The sequence below is a fragment of the Scyliorhinus canicula genome, chromosome 16, assembly GCF_902713615.1.
Source record: "Scyliorhinus canicula chromosome 16, sScyCan1.1, whole genome shotgun sequence".
Lineage (NCBI taxonomy): Eukaryota > Metazoa > Chordata > Chondrichthyes > Carcharhiniformes > Scyliorhinidae > Scyliorhinus > Scyliorhinus canicula.
The window spans coordinates 134963987-134987495 of NC_052161.1; the positions used below are offsets into that span (position 1 = coordinate 134963987).

General features: G+C 46.8%; 1 protein-coding gene across 2 annotated transcripts in view; it reads left to right on the top strand.

Moving 5' to 3' along the window:
* Positions 1-23509, top strand: part of noc2l (NOC2-like nucleolar associated transcriptional repressor) — a 185613-nt gene that overhangs the window by 82113 nt on the left and 79991 nt on the right. For both annotated transcript variants that reach the window (XM_038821980.1, XM_038821981.1), the window contains exon 12: positions 11232-11343. In XM_038821980.1, the coding sequence (XP_038677908.1) occupies positions 11232-11343 (112 nt within the window). The remainder of the gene's footprint in view (positions 1-11231; positions 11344-23509) is intronic.

Sequence of the window (23509 nt, forward strand, 5' to 3'; positions counted from 1 at the left end):
CGTGTCTGCGTGGGTTTCCTCCCACAATCTAAAGATGTGCAGGTTAGGTGGATTGACCATGCTAAATTTAGAGTACCCAATAATTTTTTTCCCCAGTTAAGGGGCAATTTAGCGTGGCCAATCCACCTACACTGCACATCTTGGGTTGTGGGGGTGAGACCCATGCAGACACGGGGAGAATGTGTAAACTCCACGTGGACAGTGACCCAGGGCCAGGATTTGAACCTGTGTCCCCAGCGCTGTAGGCAGCAGTGCTAACCACTGTGCTGCTGTGCCGCCCTACTGTAGGGATTCCATTGAATGTACGAAATGTGTTTAAAATGGAGAACGGGTCTAGTGGTTAACATGCTTTCATCAAGATGATGTCAAAGAGAACAGAGGTTGTGAATAGGCTGCTTTTCAGATGAAAGATTATGCAGGGGCCCATCTGCTCCCTCGGGTGGATGTGAAAGATCCCATGGCACTATTTGACGATGGGCAGGGTAGTTCTACTTTTGTCCTTGCCCATGTTTGTGTTTCAACCAACAGTTGACATCTGGTCATTATCCTGTCGTCTGGGAAGCTTGCTTTGTGCAAATTGGCTTCTGCAGACACCAGGCTACACTTCAGAGAAAGTGATTAATTTTTTGTAAAGGGCTTTAGGATGCCTTGAAGTTAGAAAAGGCGCTACAGAAATGCAACTCTTTCTCTTTTTCTTCCCCTGGGGCCTTGAGATGTGTTGTTGCAGTTGTGGTCTGTACGGTTGGGGCGGCCTTTAGTTCCTGGTGTTTTGCACTGGCCATGGGGCCATTCAAAATGATCAATAATAGGGGGGAGGGTGGCCTCTTAGGCGCGACGTTATGCCCAGCTATGGGCGAGCTAATTTATATGGTTCCAGAAGAATTGCACCTAATAATAATAACCTTTTATTGTCACAAGTATGAATTTACTATGAAAAGCCCCTAGTCGCCACATTCCGGCGTCTGTTCGGGTAAGCTGGTCCGGGAATTGAACCCGCGCTGCTGGTCTTGTTCGGCATCACAAACCAGCTATCTAGCCCACTGAGCTAAACCAGCTCAAATTTCCACAGAAACGTGCAAGTCATCTTGATAAAATGAATAAGCGACCGTGATAATTTGACACTCTTGATGTCTTGTGTGAATATTTGCACTAGCAACATGGGTGGGCGTAGTCATGTCGTATATACCGGCTACAAAGAATTCGGTTCCATTTACCTGCAGGCAGATCTGGTAGACGGAGCTCCTTCCAGGGATTCCAACAAAATAGTCGTTCAGGGTCGGGCCACTTTCTTTGAAGCTTCAGGCTATTCCATCCTGCCAAAAGGATGTTTGTGCCATTGCATCTCAGTCCCTGTGTCACACAGAACGGGTAACATCACAGGGTATGTGCTTATATACCTAAGCCTCCTATCTGCAGACATGTTCATTGACTGGTCGCAGGGATTTCTAATCCAGGAAAGCAAGACGAATGCTATTGCCCTGCAATCGTCCAGTAACCTCAAATCTTCCCCTGCCCTTGGCCATTCTTCCATTTCATAGAGGCATTTGTTTCTGCCTCTACTAATCTCCATGGTAACATATTTCATACTCCGAACAGCAGTCTGTGTGAAGACCTTTCTTCTTGCCCCTCTGCTCACTCTTACTGACTTTTTTTAAAATTTAGAGTACCTAATTATTTTTTTCCAATTAAGGGGCAATTTAGCATGGCCAATCCACCTATCCTGCACATCTTTGGGTTGTGAGGACGAAATCCACGCAAACACGGGGAGAATGTGCAAACTCCACACGGACAATGACCCAGAGCCGGGATCAAACCTGGGACCTCGGCGCCATGAGGCAGCAATGCTAACCCACTGCCCCACTGTGCTGCCCCCTCTTACTTACTCTTAAATTGATTGTCCCCTCGCCACTGCCCCTTCAACGGCAGCCTTTTCGTGCTCACCATGACAAGGCCTCGCACAATTTCTTTCTCAAAATTAAATCTCCTTTGCTTCAATGGGAGGGTCCCATTATCTTCAGTTGCTCCTTATTGCTAGCGTTTGCCATGCCAACCGTTGCCTGGCGAATCTACATTGGACGAGGAGTGTCCAAAACATCGCACGCGGCTCAGATTTGTACAAAGCAACGCATATTGTCACTGGACTAGTAATCCAGTGACTCCGGGCAATGCCGTGAGGACCTGTGTTCAAATCCCACCACGGAAGATGGTCAAATTTGAATTTAATTAAAAATCTGGAACTAAAAAGTCTTAACAATGACCATGAAACCATTGTCGATTGTCATAAAAACCTATCTGGTTCACTATAGCCCTTTAGCGAGGGAAATCTGCCGCCCTTACCTGGTCTGGCCTGTAAGTGACTCCAGACCCACAGCAATGTGGTTGACTCTTTTTAAAAATAAATTTAGAGTACCAGTTTTTTCTTTTTCCAATTGAGGGGCAATTTAGCGTGGCCAATCCGCAGAGCCTTCACATCTTTGGGTTGTGGGGGTGGGACCCACGCAAATACGGGGAGAATGTGCAAACTCCACACGGATCGAACCCTGGTCCTCGGCACTGTGAGGCAGCAGCGCTAACAACTGTGCCACCGTGCCATGGTTGACTTCTAACTACCCTGTGAAACGGCCGAGCAAAGCATTCAGTTCAAGGTCAGTTAAGTTAGTCCCAGCCAGCGACGTGTACTTCCCATGAATTCATTTTTAAAAGCCACGGTTAACGGTTATGTGTTTGCTTTGGAACTCTCTCCTACTTTGCTTTTGTTCTTTTTAATTTTTTTTTACCCTACCTGGACTTGTAAAGAATTGCGGATTGAAACCACTGCCACATTCACACACTCGGCATCTTTGCATCGAGTTTATCCTCTCGTTCCTTTTATCACTCAATCCATTTCTACACGCAGTCCTCCGACTTACGACACAGTCAGTTCCTTGAAAGCCGCGGTTTAAGTCAAAACATCGTAAGTTGGAGCTGATTTTCCCATAGAAGCAATGGTAGAAATGTGGAGGGGTTGGTTCATGAACCAAGGCCGGATATCAAAGAGCGCCCGGCGGTGTTAAATGCTCTCTGCTCTCGCCCTGTCGAGTTGTGAAGGCAACTGGTGGTGCTGGCATGCCTTGGCACAAGTTCCTCAGTTAATGCGGGGGCTTTAATGAAGCCATTGATCACCGTCAGTCGCCTGTTTAACCTTGAACGTCTGCGAGGGTGAGCACTTATTAAACGCCGCATAACCATATAAATGAATTAAAAGTGCTATGGCCATGACAAAAGAATTCACAGGACACAACACCCGTTTCCAACCTAATAAAGATAGTTCGACCTGCCCAGTCATACAGATGGGCGGAACAGAACATCAATGAGCATATTTGGATGTGCTGGCACAGCAAGGTAAAATCGAAACCAACGTTGTATAGTCTAAATGGGGTGTCCATTTATAATCCGGAGTGCCATTCATCATAACACTAACATTGTAAAGCCGGGAATTGCCTGTATATTAAATCAAATCTCTCTTCTTGCCTCATTCTGCTAAGCTTTATGTTCTCCTGAAGTCTCTTTCAATCTTCCCCGAGGTTTTATAGAGGCTTTAGTTCGGTAAGCAAGTTTCAGCGTCATGCTCTGAATGTCCGAAGTCAACATCAGTATCTTTGTGGAGAATAATAGTGGACCTGTCACTGATCTTTGGGGCGCACGATGCTCCCTGAACCCTCACCTCAGTCAACAAAGAAAAGCACAGCACAAGAACAGGCCCTTCGGCCCGCCAAGCCTGCGCCGACCATGCTGCCCGTCCACACCTTCTACACTTCATAGAATCCTTACATTCGGCCCATCGGGTCTGCACCGACTCTCTGAAAGAGCACACCACACAGGTCCAATCCTGCCCTATCTCTATAATCCCACCGAGGGCCAATCCACCTGACCTGCACATCTTTGGACTGTGGGAAGAAACCGGAGCAACGGGAGGAAACCCATGCAGACACGGGGAGAATGTGCAAATTCCACACAGACAGTCACCCGAGGTTGGAATCGAACCCGCGTCTCTGGCGCTGTGAGGCAGCTAACCATGTGCCACCATGCCGCCCACTTCCGCACTCTGTATCCCTCTATTCCCATCCTATTCATGTATTTGTCAAGACCCTCCTTAAACGTCACTATCATACCTGCTTCCACCACCTTCTCCAGCAGCAAAATCCAGGCACCCACTAAGCTTTGTAAAACAAATTTGCCCCTCGAACCTTTAACCTTCGCCTAGTAATTTATTCTTCCACCCTGGGAAAAAGCTTCTGTATAAACACTCTGTCCATGCCCTTCATAATTTTGTAGACTTCTATCAGGTCGCCCTTCAACCTCCATCATTCTAGTGACAACAAACTGAGTTTATCCCACCTCTCCTCATAGCTAATGCCCTCCATACCAGGCAACATCCTGATAAATCTCATCTATATCCTCTCCAAAGCCTCCACATTCTTCTGGATGTGTGACACTAATAAAGATTATTATTATATTCCAAGTGGGGCCTAACTAACATTCAATACAGCTGCAGCATGACTTGACAATTTTTATACTCCAGTGCTCCGGCCGATGAAGGCAAGCATGCTGTGTGTTTTCTTGACCTTCTCCAGCTGCGTTGCCACTTTCAGTGACCCGTGGACCTATACACCCAAATCCCTCTGCCTAGCAATACTCTTCAGGGTTCTGCCATTTACTGTATATTTCCCACCTGTATTAGACCGTCCAAAATTAATTGCCTCACATTTGTCCCGGTTAGGCTGAGGACCCGGGTTCGATCCGTGTGAAGTTTGCACATTCTCCCCGTGTCTGCTTGGGTTTTACCCCCACAAAGATGTGCAGGGTAGGTGGATTGGCCAGGCTAAATTGCCCCTTAATTGGAAAAAAAAATTGCATATTCTAAATTTATTAAAAAAAAACATTTGTCCCGATTAAACTCCATCTGCCATCTCTTTGCCCACTTTTCCAACCGATCTATACCCTGCTGCATCCTCCGATTGACCTCATCGCTATCCGCAATTCCACCCACCTTTGTATCTTCCACAAACTCTCTGATCAGACCAGTTACATTTTCCTCCAAATGATTCATATGTACTGGAAGCCTTCGGCAGGAATTCCCATCCCACCCGCCGCGGGAACAGAAATTCCCACCTGAGGTCAGCGGGTCTGTTGCTGGCCCCTCAGAATCTCCTGCCCCATCACAACGATTCCTGTGCTGGGTGGGACAGGAAAGTTCTGTCCTCGTCTCTAAGCTGCTACACTTCCTCGTGTTACAGTGAGGCACCTTAATAATCCCATTACATGCCCTCTGCAAACCCAGTTACATTATGTCTACTGTATTCTCTTGATCTATTCAACCAGTCAGCTCTGTTAAGTTTGTCAAGCACAACAAAATGTCTTCAGAAGGTTCATGCTGGCTTTAGCTATCGCGTGGATCTTTAACTGCAGACTAAATTGAGCTCAGGTTATGGCGGGATGAATGCTTAGGCACTGGAGTCTCCCCAACTCGTCGCCATTGCTACATTGGGTGAGTGGGAGAACCTGTGGAAATTCATCCCTGTGGACTGTTAAAAATGTTCTCGCATTATACTAATTGGTCTGCAGTAACTGGTTATTGCCTCTGTTCCTCCTTAAACACACATGTTACATTGGCTACTCTCCAATCCCAAGGCACGGTTTTCTTATTAAAGACAGATTGAAATATTATCGTCTGTTCTGTTTCTCTTTCCGTAAGTCGTCTAACTTTTTTCTACCCAGTTTGTTTGAGTGAAATCCCTTTCCAACTCTGAGATTTTTCCAGTTCAACACTAAATGCCGCAACTCTCCGTTATCCACCTCTATTCTTATACCGAATCTAACTCTACCTTGGTTGATAGTTTCAAATTGTTATGTCACAGCGGCTGTTTCTCCAATAACCATTTCCCAGAACTAAAGTAAACTATGCTCTTTTCCCAGCTGTATTCTTGGACGCATTTTCTAAATCTTCCCCACTTTGACCACATTTGGAGCCACTTGACGTCATTGCTGTATTCTTGACGTCTTTCCAACTATCTAGAAATCATTCCCACTTGGCTTCCATCCTTTGGTGGTCCCAATGCGCCCAAAGAACTGCCCCATTTCCCTTCCGACACCTTAACTCTACTTGGAGCAGTCGTAACATAGCCCTCCAGAACACCGTTATATTCTGCACTTATAGAATCTTTTATTAATGCTGCCATCCGGTCAGCCTTTCCTGAAAAAGATGGGACCTGTCAATCCTGTGTACATAGAATTTACAGCGCAGAAAGAGGCCATTCGGCCCATCGAGTTTGCACCGGCTCTTGGAAAGACCACCCCACTTGAGACCCTGTCTCCACCCCATCCCCAGTAACGCCACCTAACCTTTTTGTACACTGAGGGCAATTTATCATGGCTAATCCACCTAACCTGCACATCTTTGGACTGTGGGAGGAAATCGGAGCACCCGGAGGAAACCCACGCAAACACGGGGAGAACGTGCAGACTCCGCACAGACAAGTGACCCAAGCCTGGAATCGAACCTGGGACCCCGGAGCTGTGAAGCAACTGTGCTAATCACTGTGCTACCATGCTGCCCACATCTAAGATGCAATATCATCCCTCTCTCTCGTCATCAATGTTTTAATGCTGACAATTCTGTTTTGAATGCTTTCTTCGTTCACACGCATTCCTTCAATCCTTAACCCAAAGATGTTGCCCTAACCCTAATACCCCTACCTATGATGCCCTATCCTCAATAATCTAAACCCAAGCCCATCCCTGACACATACCCCCAACCCAATTCTAACTATTCTTTTGCTACCCCTCTTCAGCTCTGAAGAAGAGACACACAAACCCAAAACGTTAACTTTGTTTCCCTCTCCGCCCGGAACCAGCCCAACGTACAAAGTTTTCCTTCTACACCATTTCCCTGAGCCATGCATTTACCTGACGTATGTTGCTATTCTGAAATGGACAAAAGCATGGCGGTGGGAGTATTTCTGAGATTACTTTCCATACATTCCTTTGGAATCTCTGAATCCCATGTTCACTTCTGCTGGAGTACTGGATGTAAGTCGCATGACTCCCCTGATGCTTCCCAAATGGCCAATGGGCTTTGTTCTATCTTCTCCGTGTGTGCTGGTGATTTGCTAACTTCCAGAAGTAGAAAAGCATGGCTAAGGGAATGAGGTAGAAGGAAGAGGCTTTGTATGTTGGGCCTGTCCTGGGACAGGAATGGTCTGCACAGGTTGGAATAAGCTGCACATGAATAGGGCTGGGAGCAATAGCCTTCCAGGCAGTGTAACCACAGGGTGGGGGCTCATAGTAATGTACCGAGTGCCTGCGGAGGAACACCCAGACGGGACTGGTGCTGGCCACGTGGATTTTGATGCTGGAGTATTTAGTTGACTTAAGTTGTGTTAACAATCGGCCCACTTGGAACCCAAAAGAAGATGAAACATTTCCCTGTTGCTACTGTTTCCCAGAGAAGGCCATTCAGCCCATCGAGCCTGTTCCTCCATCCCGTGCGATTATGACTGATCTGCATCCTAATTCCATCCATACCCCTGAACGTTAAAGACTGCCAGAGGTCTATTGATCTCATATTTTAAATGATTGATTGTGCTAACAACTGCTTTCGGTGGCAAGCAGTTCCACATTTTTACCACCCTTTGTATGAAGGGTTGTTTCCCTGTATAACGTCGCCCTGATTTTAGGATTTCCGGCCTTGTCCTTAACCTCCCCACCAGGGAATAAAGCTCCTCTCTCGCTCTACCCTATCAAAATCCCCCAAAATCTTTAAATCCTCAACCTGTATTCCAGTGGATGTGACCTTGCCTCATAATCTAACCCTTGGAGCCATGGTCACCCCCTTTTTGAGAAGTTTGAGAGGTTTTAACATGTGCGAGCCCGGTTGTGCCCAGGACATGATTAATTCGATCAGCTGTTTCATTAAAAGATTAAATCACTCCTTGCAGCAATGTGACTACAACCCTGAAGGTTACAAATGGGTCATCGTTTTTTTTGAACCCCCAAAAAATCATAAGATCATTGATTTTGTAAGTGTGGCGGAAGTTGGTACTCATCTTAACTACGATCAGTGCAGCTAAAATGAAGTGATGATTAATATTAAGATATTGGTTACGGGGGGAGTAGTGCTTTCGCTGTATTGCCAAGATGGATCCATAGATTGCTGGGTGATGGAGGGAAATTCCTGTCTCCCTCGGCCGAGCAATTATGCTCACGCAGCACGATTGTAAATGTATTAATCTTCCAGTAACAAACTCCTTCGCACAGGAGGAACAAGTTAAATAAAAGCAAAATGATGCGGACGCTGGAAACCTGAAATAAAAACAAAACATTGCTGGAAAAACCCAGCAGGTGAGGCAGCAACTGTGGAGAGAGAAACACAGCTAGTGTTCCGAGTCCCCATGTCTCTTCTTCGGAACTAAAGAGGTGGAGAAATGCGATGGATTCAATACCGTTTAAGAGGGGGTGGAGCCAAGTAGATCAGGGATAGGTGGGAACAAGGAGAGATTTGACAAAGATGTCATGGGTTAAGACAAAGGGAGTGTTAGTGGTAGTGTTAAAGACTAAAGCAGGTGCTGATTGTGGCATATTTTATGAGGAACAGTATATTGTAACAATGGAATTCCCCTCTATCAACCAAACTTTTTTTTTAAAGTGTCTTTTTCTTATACTTTGGTGTAATGATTTTCTTTTCTTTTTCTTTTTAATGTCACTCCTTTCACTGTTCATTTCGAACATGAGCACAAGTTTAAAACTATGGTTTTGGTTGGAGAGGTCTTTTGTCCCACGATTGTTCGATTCACCAACAATGTGCGTTTACATAGCACCTAGGATGTAGTTAAATGTCCCAAGGCACTTGGTTACCAGGCAAAATGTGATCTCGAGGGCTTGATTTTCATTCGCTCAAAACCCGCTCACTTGAAGGTTAAAATCGGGACCCGGAGCCAGTTGAAGATTTGGAGCGTTTGACCGGAAGCATGGTCAAAGTAGATCTTGACGAAGCAGAGATGTTTGGGGAGGGCTTTCCAAACCACGTGGCCGCCGGCAGCTGAAGCCTCAGCTGGCACTGGTGGAGCTATGAAAACCGGAAGCCAGAATTGGAGGAATGCGGAGATCCCAAAGGTGTGTAGGGTTGGAGGGGATTACGGATTTCCGGAGCAAGCGAGACCGTGGGGAGGTTTGGAAATGAAGATGCAACCGAATGGCTGTGAAAATAGGATTGATCTGATCGAGCGTCGTGGGTCGGGCTGGACCTATCTTTGTGGTTTTTTTTCTTCAAACACACGCCTCTCACGAAAAGGCCATTTTGCGACAAGAAATCTTGGGATGTAATAAGAAGTTGAAATGCGTCCTTATTGTCTGGCCAGCAGAGATCAAATGGATTAGCATTTTAAAAATCTGAAATTTCTGTTATGCCATCTAAAACACCATTAAAATGTTGTAGCTTTATTTTCACACCGATTCGGACTTCATGAGGTTTGTTGCAGGGTGCGTAACTGTGTTTGCCTGTCGGGGGTGTGAGTGAACAGCGTATTGTTACCTCCACCACTGCAGGTGGGTGAAGTGAATATTTTCACCCCCATTCGCCTGTTTTCAGTAAATGATATATTTCCGAAATTAATGGATGGATTTCTGTGAAACTTGGGCAGAGATAGGGTTTCGGCCAAGGAAGAACTGGGTTAAGTTTTGCTGAGGATCCGGATCCTCAAATGTCTTTCAAAGGATACGTTAAATTTGGGAGACGGGGCGGATTGCCTTTTTATTTAGACGGTTGCGAGTTATTTTGTTTAGGATGTGGTTGATTGTTCCAGAATGCTGTGGATTGTCTCCGCTGCTGCCTGGGGTGTGTCACAGCTGTCAAAATGTGGGCAGAACTTTCAGAGCAGGTTGTTGGACGTGGATTAGCCTGCAGCCTCCTTCCTGAGATGGAGACTCTTGAGTCAAAAGATTATTTTTTTTTCAGCTTTGTAGATGTAGAGCACCAGCCAGGCATTGAGTAGAAGAAGAAGAGCTACTTAGTACAGTTAACACAGTGTGACGCAGGTCTGTGCTCTGCTGAGTGCCCTCTTCCTCTATTTCCTCCTCGTTTTGATGCTTATTCGTTTCAGGACATTTCTCCCAATTAGCTCCTTCATAATTATTCAGCACTTTGTTGAAAACCTCTCGTTTAAGCATGACCTGAATAGAGGAAACGGCAACATTCCTCCTTAACTCTTGTAGTACATTGCCGCAGTCCTTTGCCAAAGTTCCCACCTATGCCTGATCTACTCTGCGGGGCTGGCAGCCTCAAATCGGTTCTGATCACCGCACACGCTAAGTCTGCTCCCCTCTCCCAGAGGCTGCCTGACCTGAGAATTTCCAGCATGTTCTGTTTTTACCTCTGATTTCCAGCATCCATGGTCCTTTGCCAGCGCCAGCTGCGCGGAGTGCTAAGTAAATGTGAACTCTTGCTTTCTGAATCGTTATGGATTCGGGGGTTTACCTCCAAGGCCATGAGGAAAACATCTGCTAATCGGTTTGCCAAGTTAAAGGTGCTATGCGAACGCAAGATGTTGTTGGTTCTGTGTGGTGTGGCCTCTGTTTCGATTGGGAGAAGTCGAGTTCCATCGGTAAGGCAGAGAGCATTTCAGAGGATCAATCTTCCCACCACCCAACCTTTCTTGTTGATCGATACAGAGTGGCTCTGTCAAGTGGCTTGAAGCAGACTCTGGCCACTGCTGATAAGCCAGGAAGACCAACTGAGAGGCTAAGTGTTATTGAAGAGAAGCGTCAATGTGCAGTGCCCAATTAAATGCTTAATTATCATCTTGGTGCCCTCTTGGCGCAGCCACACTTCTTAATTTGAAGTCGGGGAACACCAGGATCAGTGAGGGGCTAAATCCACTGACAGCAATTAATAAAAGAAAAGACATTTTTAACGCAAGTGTGAAATATTCTCAGGTTACATTTTGACTGGAATCGAGATTAAAAATGATCCAGCCGCCTTAAATATTTGAGCTGATTTTTTTGCAAGTATTTTCCGTATGTTCTAACTTCCCTAATAAAGACTATTTATCCGTGCATCCACATGTCATGTTTGTGCGCGCACCTGTGTTTGTGTGCTTGTGCATCCATGTGCGCACATCCACTTGTGCGTCTGTGTGCATGCATCATAAGTACCGTCACAAAACCAGATGTGATTGTGTTTTGAATTTATTTTTCAGGTTGGTGCCCACAGCCCGTTACTACCCTCTTCGATTGCACTGTGTCCGAGCGCTGACGCTGCTGTCTGACAGCACCAAGACGTTTATTCCAGTGACGCCTTTCCTACTGGAGGTACGTCTGTGCTATGATCTTTGCTCAGGAAGTTATTGTGGAGACACTACAGTGTTTCATGCTCTACGATTGCTCCCTAGATTTTAAAACTTTCATTCATGGGTTCTGGGCATCGCTGGCTAGGCCGACAATTATGGCGCAACCCTCATGGCCTTCGGGAAGGTGCTGAGTGAGCTGCTTCCTGGAACCGCGCAAGCCCATGTGGGGTAGGTACGCCCCCTGTGCTGTTAGGCAGGTGATGGTGTTTCTAGATGCTGTTTTTAAAATGGATCATAAAGTGGTTCATGCCGGTTGACTGTAGAATAGACCTACGGCATTTAGAGTCACAGGTTTTCCAGAAAGGGGCCGATGGATCCATCGGGTGTGATCTACCAGCGCGGGGCCTCCAAGCAGCCAGTTCACCTCGCAGGATCTACTCGGACCTCGAAAGGTGGCGCAATCAGGATCCTGCCCTCAATGGGCATGACCAAGCCGCCCACGCCCAAATAGGTATTAAATTGACGAAGGCGAGCTCACCTCACAGCCTACCCAGGGAGTCCCCAGCCGGGCGCCATTCAATACCGGCTCACACAAACTGGACCAGGTGGAAAGGTACCTGGGGGTCTTCCGGGTTATCGGAGGCCCCTGGGTGGTCAGGGAAATTAGGAATAACCCTGCCCGACCTCCCCCTGGAAAACGGCCACCATGTCATGGCCACAGTGACCTGTTGGCACTACAAAGCCGGCAGCAGCACTGCCAGGATATCAGTGTGTGGGTGCCAGGGTGGCACTGCCAAGGGTCAGGGTCTGAGGGGGGCCATGCCCATGAAAAGAGAGTTGAGAGGGGATATGAAGGGTGGGGTGGGTGCAAGGCGGGTATGAAGGAGCCTCTGAAAGGTTGCGGGGGTTGACGGGGGGGAGGGAGGGTGAAGTGGGAAACAAAGGGCCTTATCTGCCCAAACCTGGATATTGTCTAAGTCTTGGCTGAATTTGGGCATGGATTGCTTCTTTATCTGAGTCACCGCCAATGATGCTGAACATTGTGGCGTCATCAGCGAACATCCCCACTTCTGACCTTATGATGGAAGGAAGGTCATTGATGAAGCAGCTGAAGATAGTTGGATTGGGACGCTACCCTGAGGAGCTCCTGCAGTGATGACCTGGATATGAGGTGATTAACCTCCAACCACCACAGCCATCTTCCTTTGTGCTATTCCAAAGTGTTTTAGATACACAGCAGTTTGACAATGTATATTATGCAGTGTTGTTACTTACCTTAATTTCCATTCTGCTGGATTGAATGTTAATACCAGTTGTGCGGTGAACAGTGGTCGCAGTATTAAGTGTATGACAGTAGCAGTGAATGTTTCAGACGCAGGGAGAGGACTGTGTTCTCACGGCAGTCTGGTAATGGGCTGATCTGTTCGTTGAGCGAAACTGGATGTTTTCTTCTTTAACCATGAGAAGTTGCAACTGTGGCTGTCTTAGAAAGTGGTGGCGAACTGTGACAGTCACAGTGTTAATGGTGATGCGTTGCCTCTTTGTTATTGGGACTATGTGGGTGTAAGTGTGCTGAACTGTTGAGATGTTGGGTTCCCCTGCTGTCAGGACCTTGTCTGACTTCACTAGTTTCCACTCCTAGCACCCTAGATTGTGGTTTAACTTGTAGCCGTGCTTCAAGGTGAGCCATTTTAGTATTTAGTTTCACATGAGCCACCTCAATGAGGCCCCATTATACCTGGTGTCTTCGCTCAAAGATGAGGAGTTTGAATTATTTTAGCCCGAGCTCACAAGAACAAGACATTGGACATGAAGGGCGGGCTTTACCTTCGAATCCCTGCTTGCTGAAGGTGTGCGGAGATGAGACAAGTGGGTTGGTAATTCCTACCGTCCCCAAATCCGACCCCCCCCCCCCCCCCCACCAAAAACATTTTACCAGGATTCCCCTCTGAAATAATGCCATTCCCTGCGTTTCCTTACCATTTGCCCCAGATTTAGCTGGATTAACAACAGTTCCGGACTCTTCAAAGTCCCTTGGGACTTGGCCGATCACAACCGCTGTTACTGTTTGTCTTGTGTGTTCCTATTCATCGATTCTGGAAGTTCATTGGTTCCTGATCTGCGATTCATAGTATCCCTACAGTGCAGAAGGAGGCCATTCAGCCCATCGAATCTGCGCTGACCCTCCAAAAGAGCACCCTACTAAAGTCCACGCCCCCAACACTAACCCAGTAATCCCACCTATCCTTTTGGACACTAAAGGGCAATTTTAGCATGGTCAATCGACCTCGCCTATGCATCTTTGGACTGCGGGAGGAAACCGGAGCACCCGGAGGAAACCCACATGGGGAGAAAGTGCAAACTCCACGCAGTCACCCAAAGCTGGAATTGAACCCGGTTTCTGGTGCTGTGATGCAGCAGTGCTAACCACTGAGCTGTCCAGTTAACCACAGGTTATTGAAGGGTTTTTTGGGGGGGGGGGGGAATAATTAACCTGTTCGTCTGTTTTTATTCTACTGAGACTACACGGGTATTCATCAATTTCCTCATGACAGTAGGTAATACTTTGTTGAATTTGTACCCAACTTTGTTTAGCAGCCTGGGTCTATACAGGCGATGGAGATACATTGAGTTTGAATGTGTCAACGCTCTGCCGTACATTGATATTACTATTGTGTCTTGGTGTTGGTATTGATGATATGATGCAAATGTGTAAAATATGGCGGCACAGTGGGGAAAATGTGTGCGCGCCATGTTTTACTCCCAATACGTTGTTTGGGTTATCGTTGGTTCTAATTGGAGAGAATGTGGCATTAGTTCAGTCCTGGTGATTTATATGCACTCTGAACTGGATTAAGAACAATTTCATTTGAACCTCTTAATCGGGCGAAGCTGGCTAGTGAACACGAGCAGTTTGGGGACAGGACCCTGTGTAATACAACTAATACCCATTCTGAGAAACTGTCTTTAACGTCAAGGCTTTCTTTTGTCGCTCATAACCAGTCTGGATCCTGTGTGATCCCCTCCCCCAAGTACATACCTGTTGATCCTCCCCAATAGTCTCCATGCCTGCCTGCCTTGCCAAAAGCTTGCTGAAAGTCCATATATACCGCATCCACTGCATTTCCCCTGTCAGCACCTTAAAGATTGTCTTCCATTTCTGAAATGCTGTTTTGTCTGCTTCTATTTAATTTCTCTTCAGCTAGCTGATGATTCATTTCATATTTAAAGATCCCAACTTGTTCCTTACCGCAGATGTTAAACTATAATCCGTTTTAACTCTTGTCCCTTTTTGGAAAATGCCTTTTACATTGACACTGTTTTGTGATAATGGAAAGAAATGTGGAAGGGTCAATAACCAGAGGGCATAGATTTAAGGTAAATGATAGAAGGCTAAGAAGGGAATGGAGGAGAAACGTTTTCACCCAGAGGGTGGTGGGAGTCTGGAACCTATTCCCTGAAAGGGTGGTTGAGTCAGAAATTCTTAGAATATTTAAGAGGTAGTTAGATATTTACTTGCGCTGCCATAAACTCCAGGGCTATGGGCCAAGCACTGGAAAACGGGATTAGTGTAGTCAGATCTTTGTTGGCTGACATGGACATGATGGGCTGAATGGCCTCCTTCTGTGCTGTAAACACCCATGAATAGATGAATCTGTAACTCGAGGGCACCAATCCATAATAATCAGTAAAAGGAGTAGAAGTAACGGTGAGGGAAATGTTTCTCAGCCAGAGGGTACAGAGGGCGGTTGGAGAGGATGGTGGAGGCAGGTTCAGTCCAGGTATTCAAGGGGGAATCGGGAAAATAAAGAATGTGCAAGGTTACGGGGGTTACGGCAGACTGGCTTTCAGAGGGCCAGTGCAGACTCGGGCCAAAGGCAGAAAGGAACAAATCTCTGTCAGTGGTGCTCGGGTATCTCATTGAGATGAGGGGAGGACTATCAGAGCTTCCTGGGTGTAGCATTGTTGGCACACGTTTGGTTTGTACCTCGAGAAATAATTGCAAATGGATTGGGCCTGGGAATCTGTATGGATTTGTGCACCTTTCGGGGTGCAGTTTGGATGAGACGAGGATGGGATTTGGGGCGGAATCCCATTGTCTGCAATCCCCGATTTCAACATTCCGGTTTCTCCCATGCATTTGCCTCTTGCACTGCCCACATTTTGGTTGGCGTCAATAATGTCCTCATCGTGGACTCAGTACAACGCCCATCCGACAGATCATCTCATTTAGTCTGGCCACCCTTTATGCTGTCCAGTCATCAGACACTACTTCTCTCCAGCATGGTCTGGGGCGATGGTGACGTGGTGATGTGTCACTGGGTGAGCAATCCAGAGGTCCAGGCTAATGTTTAGCTGGGGGCTGATATAGCTCAGTGGGCTAGACAGCTGGTTTGTGATGCAGAACAAGGCCAGCAGTGCGGGTTCAATTCCCGTATCAGCTGAGAATTCGGAATTCTCCCTCCGTGTACCCAAACAGGCGCCGGAATGTGGCGACTCGGGGCTTTTCACAGTAACTTCATTGCAGTGTTAATGTAAGCCTACTTGTGACAATTAAGATTATTTAAAAAAAAAAAATTAAATTCAAAATTAAATTAATGCTCTGGGCACGTGGGTTCAAATCCCAGCGCAACAGATGGTGGAATTTAAATTCAATTAATAAATAAAATCTGGAACATCAAGCTCGTCTCAGTAATGATCATGAAACCATCGTCTATTGTATAAACCCATCTTGTTCACCAATGCCCATTAGAGAAGGAAATATGATGTCCTTACTTGATCTGGCCTACATGTGACTCCAGACCCACAGCAATGTTGACTCTTAACTACCCCTTTAAAATGCCCGAGCGAGACAAAGGGCAACTACAACTAAAAATGGGCAAAAATAGTAGTACTGTATTTGCCAGACCATAAGATACAGCAGGATTTTAAATTGAAATATTTTGGAAATATTTGGCCGTGACTGTTCGATCATAAGGGAACGTGACGGTATGAAGGTACTTTTTATTTCCAAGCAAAAGAAGTGTTTTGTGGCCCAGCAGGTACATTGGACGAGAAAATCTCAATAAAGTGTCACTAAGTGGAACTGTGAAAGTAAATAGGCTGAAGGATTGGACCAATAGCTGCCTGATTCTGCTATTGTTAAATGAGGGGCAGCGTATATAAAGATTTAGAGAGAGATTGCATCTTTGGTAATATTTGTGTCCGATAGGTGGGCAAATAATACAATTTTAAATTCAAAAGTAATTTTTATGGTTGAGCCTTGTTGATAAATCATTTTTCCGTGGAATAAGCTGGCTTCAAACACCCCGGAGGATTTGTAGAACTTGAACGTTGCAGATTCCTGTGAATAATTTAGGTGAAAGAGAACATTTTGTGCGCTGGTTCTGAATGACGTGCATGGGCCTGGTGTCGTAGATCATAGAATTTGCAATGCAGAACGATGCCATTGGGCCCATTGAGTCTGCACAGGCCCTTACAAAGAGCACCCTACTCGAGCCCACGTATCTACCCGATCCCCGTAACCCCCACTTAACCTTTTTGGACACTAAGGGAAATTTAGCATGGCCAATCCACCTAACCTGGACTGTGGGAGGAAACCGGAGCACCCGGAGGAAGCCGGGTGAGAAGATGCAGACTTCGCGCAGACTCTGCACAGACAGTGACCCAGCGGGAATCAAACCAGGGACCCTGGAGCTATGAAGCAACTGTGGTAACCACTATGCTACCTTGCTGCCCACTCGTTTGTTGTGTCCTGTCGTTTAGATGAAGAGAGGAACTTCCTTCACTCCATTTCGCAGTTTGCCTTTTCCCAAGTTACCCCGGACGGCAACTTGAGACACAAGGTTCCGGGTCCAAGTCCCACTCCAGGGACCTGAGCACGAAAACGTAGACTGACGCTCCTGCGCCGCACTGACTGTGCGCTGCACCATTGGCGGTGCTGCCTTGCAGCTGAGACTCCAAACCAAGGACCCGTCGCCTGCTTGGGTGGATGTAACTGATCCCATGGCACTATTTCACAGCAGAGCAGGGGAGTTATCATCTGTGATGGTGATTGAGGGATAAATATTGATCACGGCATTGGAATTATCTGATTGTTCTCACATTGCTGTTTGTGGGAGCTTGCTGTGTGTAGATTGGCTGTCAGGCTACAACAGTAACCACCCTTCAAAAGTACTTAATCAGCTTTAAAGCACTTGGACAGTCATGCGTGGCGCTATATAAATGCACGTTTTTCTTTTCAGTTTTTTTTCCACTGATATGAATTTTCTCTCACCAATTTAGTAGCATATGTTTACGGCACAGAAATAGGACACGGGACCCAACTGGTCTGTGTTACTGTTTACTCTCCAACCCTAACTCATCTATTTTAGCCGCATTACCTTCTGATTCCTTCTCCTCACGTCCCTAGCGACTCCTTCGATGCTGTTCGCCGTAGCGACCTCCACGTTCTAACCACTCTCGGGGTAAAGAGATTCCTCCTGAATTCCCCTTTGCTGCCTGCCACGAACTGGGTTGAGATGGTCCAATCTCATGATGCCAGCTTGCAGCGCCTCAACCAGAAGCAAAAGGCAACATTCAAAGCCTATTGCTTGTGTGTGATTCGGACCTGATTGCAGGTGTAAAAGGTTGCTGTTTACAAGCTGTGTTTTGACAACAAAGGAAGAATCCTCCGAGCCATAACGAGGTGGGCTGTGCGGTGTACTTTGTGTTGCTAATTCTAGGATGGTTGGAGTAGTGTTCACAAAGACCACAAAATAGCTTTTATATTGAACAAAGCTATAGATTTATTTACACTACTTAATTGGATTCGACACTTACTCCTAAATAACCAACCATTGATAATAAACATACAATTTACACTCATCCACTACTAATCTTGACACTAATACGATAACTATGATCTGCTCTCACTCACACTTTCTTTCCTTCAGTCTGTCCTTTAGCTTTCTCCTCAACCTCTCACCCACAAGGCTTAGCATTGATGCCTGATAGTGGTTGGAGACAACATCAACCCTTACAGTTCTTTACATTTGTGAGTGATAATATCACAGGTTGCTTTGGACAGTCGTGACCGCACCGTTCTCGATCGCTATATGCTAATGAGAGGCAAGGACCCAAGAGCAGAAACCCTGCGACACGTCAGTGGGCACCATCCTCGAGTCAAGGAACAGCCGGCAATGGCGGCCACTTTCCAGTTTGCGGAACCACACTGGTAAAACCGAATGTTACGGCGTGGGGTTGGGGGGGGGGGGGGGGGGGGGGGGGGGAGACCAACTGATTAGAAAATGGAGGAATTATGAGCAAAATATCCAAAAAGGAATTATTTATGCACCGTTTTATTTTAGTGCATTCTTTCTCCCACAAAAAAGAGATTGGTTAAGGGGGGGGGGGTTTGGGTGTGACGGTCAAAGAGTACAGAATGGGGAGGTGGTGGTGTAGTGGTACTGTCACTGGACAGGTAATCCAAAGAGCCAGGATAATACTCTGCGGACCCGGGTTCAAATCCCACCAGAGCAGATGGTGAAACTTGAATTCAATAAAAATGTGGAATTAAAAGTCTAATAATGATCATGAAACCATTGTCGATTGTTGTAAAAACACAAGTTGTTTTTTTCCTGAAAAGCGCAGCTTTTTAAAAGAAAAAAACAGCTCCCCTTGGTCTGGTATCCATCACCTTTACTGTGCTCGACTGGTGCTCTGCAAGGTGAAAGGAAATCGGAGAGCCATTCTGGGACATGGATCTGATCCATTTACATTTGTGTACACAACACAACGCAGACTTTTGTAAATGAGGCAGATCCTCGCTGTACCACTTTGCAGATCTGTCCTTCAGGCACGGCTGAGCCGACCTCTTTATTTACTGTGTTTCTGAAAACTCCCAGCTCAAGATCAAGTATTGGAATTCCCAGCTACGCTGCACCAACTGCTCCAGGCCTGTTGCTGAACTCTTTTCTGCTGGCAACAATTCCTCTTGTCCTCAGTTTGATCAGAAAACAAAACATGGATTTTCCTAAAACTATTTCCCAATGTCCCCACCCCTCTCCAAGCAGACTTTGATCCCTTCCCTGTCCACTTTCCTGTGAGGGCGGCCAGATGTCCTGTATTGTATCTCCGCCTGGTTTGTAGACAATTGACCCACTATCCTGCTTCACGCTTGTTACTCCGACCGTGGGCCTGTTCCCATTCCTTTCCTCCTCTACAGCAGCTTCGATGTGACAGGACCAGAATCCTTGCAGGTGGTGGCATTCCCATGTGTCTGCGGCCGTAGTGCTCCAAGGTGATGGTTATAAGGGGCCTGTGAAAGGAGCGTCAATAAGTTGCTGCAGTGCCTCTTCTGGGTGGTACACACGGCTGCCGCAGCGCGCAGTGATGGAGGGAGTGACTGCTTAAGTGGTGGATAGGGTGCCAGTCAAACAACTGCTTTGTCCTGGATAGTGTCACACCGTCTTGGCGATGTATCCATGCAAGTGGAGAATATTCCATGATACTCCTGACTTGTGAAAAGATTAAGGAATTCAACAGGATAGGTACAGAGAAACTATTTCCGATGGTCGGCGAATCCAGATGGCAGGGCATGATTGTAATGCATCTGATCCAGTGTCCAACACTGAATGCAGCGTGATCAGTCCAGACCTCTGTGCATCTGGAGCATCACTTCCTCCTTTTCAATGTGAATCCTTTAGAGATGAAAGGCCATCGTGTAGACTGGGATTGTTCTCCCTGGAGCAGAGAGGGTTAAGGACAATGACCCCTTTCAGCTGCACAACCACTTGCTCGTAGATTTAAACCACCTTCAGGAGAAAGGAGGAAAAATCTCTGCTCGGGGAGGGTTGTTGCATTCTGAGACACGCCGCCCGAAATGGTGCCAGAAGGAGAAATATCAAAAAGGAAATTGGAGACGTTGTTGAGGACAAATTTTCAAGAGTGTGTGTGTGTGTGTGTGGTGAGGGGGGGAAGAGCTGGAGTGTTGAGGCAGTTTGGATTGCACTATCAGTGAGATGGCACAGGTGTGACTGGCCGAATGGCCTTTTGTGCTGTAAGATTCTATTACCGCCCTCTCTATTGTCGTCTGGTTCCATTTTATTCTGGAAGTAATATCTGTTCTATTTTACTGAGCTGCCCTCCCCCACTGGGTTGGGGGTGGGATATGTCGGCCTGGACACCAACGATGGAGACGACGCTTTCCGTTCGCACCTCTAGCGAAGACGGGCGGCCCTTGCCGTGAGAACGTTAGCAGAGAGGCCGAGTTGGCCAAGGCCACAGGAAAGCAGCGAGTTGAGGGGACCTGCTGTTTTTAACATCGGCGGTCAGTTGCGTGCTCGGAACGGTGCTACGCCTGACCCCGGCTGCAGATGAATAATGTGCCCATGTGGTTTTATTTCTGCTGCACACGTCTGCACGAGCCCACATCCTGTTGGCCTCTAGAAGGCAGCGACATGTACTAACACCCCTCTGGTTCGTACAGACGTTGTCTGCCGTTCACTAGCTTCCTTCCTCCAGCTCAAGATGTTTGCCAGTTTAATTAGTGACAGTACATTCTTTTTCCCCTCTCTCTCGCCACTGCAGTGTGTTTCAAGGTAACGTATTTCCGTTTGTTGTAAGCTAGTGCGGTGTATCACATACAGTCCAGACTCGCCACCCTCCACCCTGAGCTTCCTCCCAGCTTCCAGGCCGTTACCACATCCGACTTGCTCAAAATTTGCTTTTCATTTTCGACATGTCGCTTGCTTGAGCGTTGTGAAGGGCTAACCCCCCCTTTAACCTTCAGTGCTCCCCAATTTATGTTGGGTTTTTTTTTTTGTGGTTCTATTTGTGCTCTCAGTATGAGCTGTACCATTTAGTGAGTTTTGCTTTGCTTTATTTTCCAATCTTACGGGACCGAGTTTAACTCGTTAACAGCTGGTCACGGGTCACCGCCTTATGTTCAAACGTGTGGGTACCTGGCCCTCCAGCAGTCCACCCTAGCTTGCATTTTAACATCTGCCGCGACAGTCCCCTGTCAAAAATACTTCTGCCTTCGCCGCGGTAACCTAGTGGTTAGCACTGTCGCTTCACTGCTCCAGGATCTCTGGTTTGATTCCCGGCTTCAGTCACTGTCTGTGCGGAGTCTGCACGTTCTCTCCGTGTCTGTGTGAGTTTCCTCCGGGTGCTCCGGTTTCCTCCCACAGTCCAAAGATGTGCAGGTCAGGTGGATTGGCCATGATAAATCGCCCTTGGTGCCCAAAAAGGTCAGCTGGGGTTGCTGGGTTACGGGGATAGGGTGGAGGTGTGGGCTTAAGTAGGGTGCGCTTTCCAAGGGCCCGTGTGCACTCAATGGGCCGAATGGCCTCCTTCTGCACTGTAAATTCTATCATGGTGATTTTTAATGTCTGTAAACAGAGGTGGACGTGGTTCTCGCCTGGCACCCAGGATAGGAAGAGAGGAAGGTGTCTGTTCAAAGCGACCAAGTTGGTCTCTTGTATTCAGTGGTCCCAATGCAGTTCCCTCTGCAGTGGGGAGACTAGACTCAGACTGGGCGAACGCTTTGCGGAACACCTTCGCTCAGTCCGCAAGCATGACCCCAACCTCACCTGTACCGTGCCAGGTTAACTCAGCACCTGGCTCTCATGCCCACCTCTCCATCCTTGACCTGCTGCAATGCTCCAGTGATACCCAGTGCAAGCTGGAGGGGCAGCATCTCATCTTCCAGTTAGGCACGTTGTAGCCCTCGGGACTCAACGATGAGCGTAGCTGCTTTAGACTGTGACCTTTCTCCTCCACTTTAAACCCCCTTTTTATAAAAAACATCCCATACATGTATTGCTTCAATGCTCGACATCCCCCACACTCCTACACCGGGCCTTCTGTCTTGTGTTCTTAAATTTGCGACATCTTTTTGCAATCTTTTCCAGCTATACTTTAATATATAACACGCTCTCCCTCAGTTCAGTTCTGATGAAGAGCCAAAAGGACTCGAAGCATCACCTCTGTTCTCCTCCTCTCCGATGCTGCCTGAGTTTTATCCAGCGTCCTCTCTTCCTGTTTCAGATTCCAGCACATGCAGTGATTTGCTGATTTTAGTGTTTCCACGGCATTGACTTTTTAAATTGTCTTTGAGATGTGGACATCACTTGAGGCCGGCATTTACTGTCCATTCCTAACTTTCCTTGAGAAAGTGGTGGTGAGCTGCCCTCTTGAGCCATTGCTGTCCATGTGGTGTAGGAATACCCAGCATTTTGATTCCATTTCTCCTCCAGCAGGAAGCACCTTCGTAAACCTGATCGGTTTTTACGACAGTCCGGTAGTTTAATGACCAATATTTAGGAATACCAGAATTTTATCATAGACTTGTCAATTATTGAATATAAATTCTCCCGGCTGCTGTGGTGGGATTTGAACTGATGTTTCTAGAGTATTACCCCAGTCCCCAAGATTATTAATCCAGTAACGTCGCTATGCTACTGTCGTTTATTATCCTCAAAATATGCCACTTTTTAAATTGCCTTTCCACTCTTGCTCTCCGAGTCTACTCTGAAGTGCAGTTTTGTGTGTGTATTTTGGGTGACTGAACGTTCCTCGCCCTTCCCGCATCAAAGCTCCGCTGCTCCAGAGCGCACATTGAGTTTGGGCTACATTTCCATAGCGCCAGTTCTCCGTCCAGCATTCTCTGTGAGCCCAGCACCGTGCTGGTGCCCCCACGGCTCATAATGCCACCTCCTATTTAATGCGCCTGACGATATCCACTCATCCCCACCCCTCTCACTAATTTTCCAGTGTGGCTGTACAATGCACGGACTGAGTTGGGGGTAGAAAAAGAACCCCCCCCAATTATATATACATCATTAATTCTTCATTTGCCTTCAACAATCATTTATCCGACAACATCCAAAGTTCCAGAAATCTTTCCCAGAACCTTCTTTGCCTTTCCATAATTAAGATTCTACTTAAAACCCATCCTCTGACAAAATATTTGGTCACTGTTCTTAATCCTTTGGCCTGATGTCTATACAGTTGCGGATCTGCCTCTCCAAAGCACACAGGGGCAATTTGCTTCCATGTTAAAGGTGGCACTATAAAATGTAAATTATTGTTGTTTGAAAACATATGGTAGCAAGTGGATGGCAATGCGATACCATGTTGTATCAATGTGGGATTAATCACTGAAACCACAAGTTAGCATGTAGCATCCGCTCAGATCCAACAGT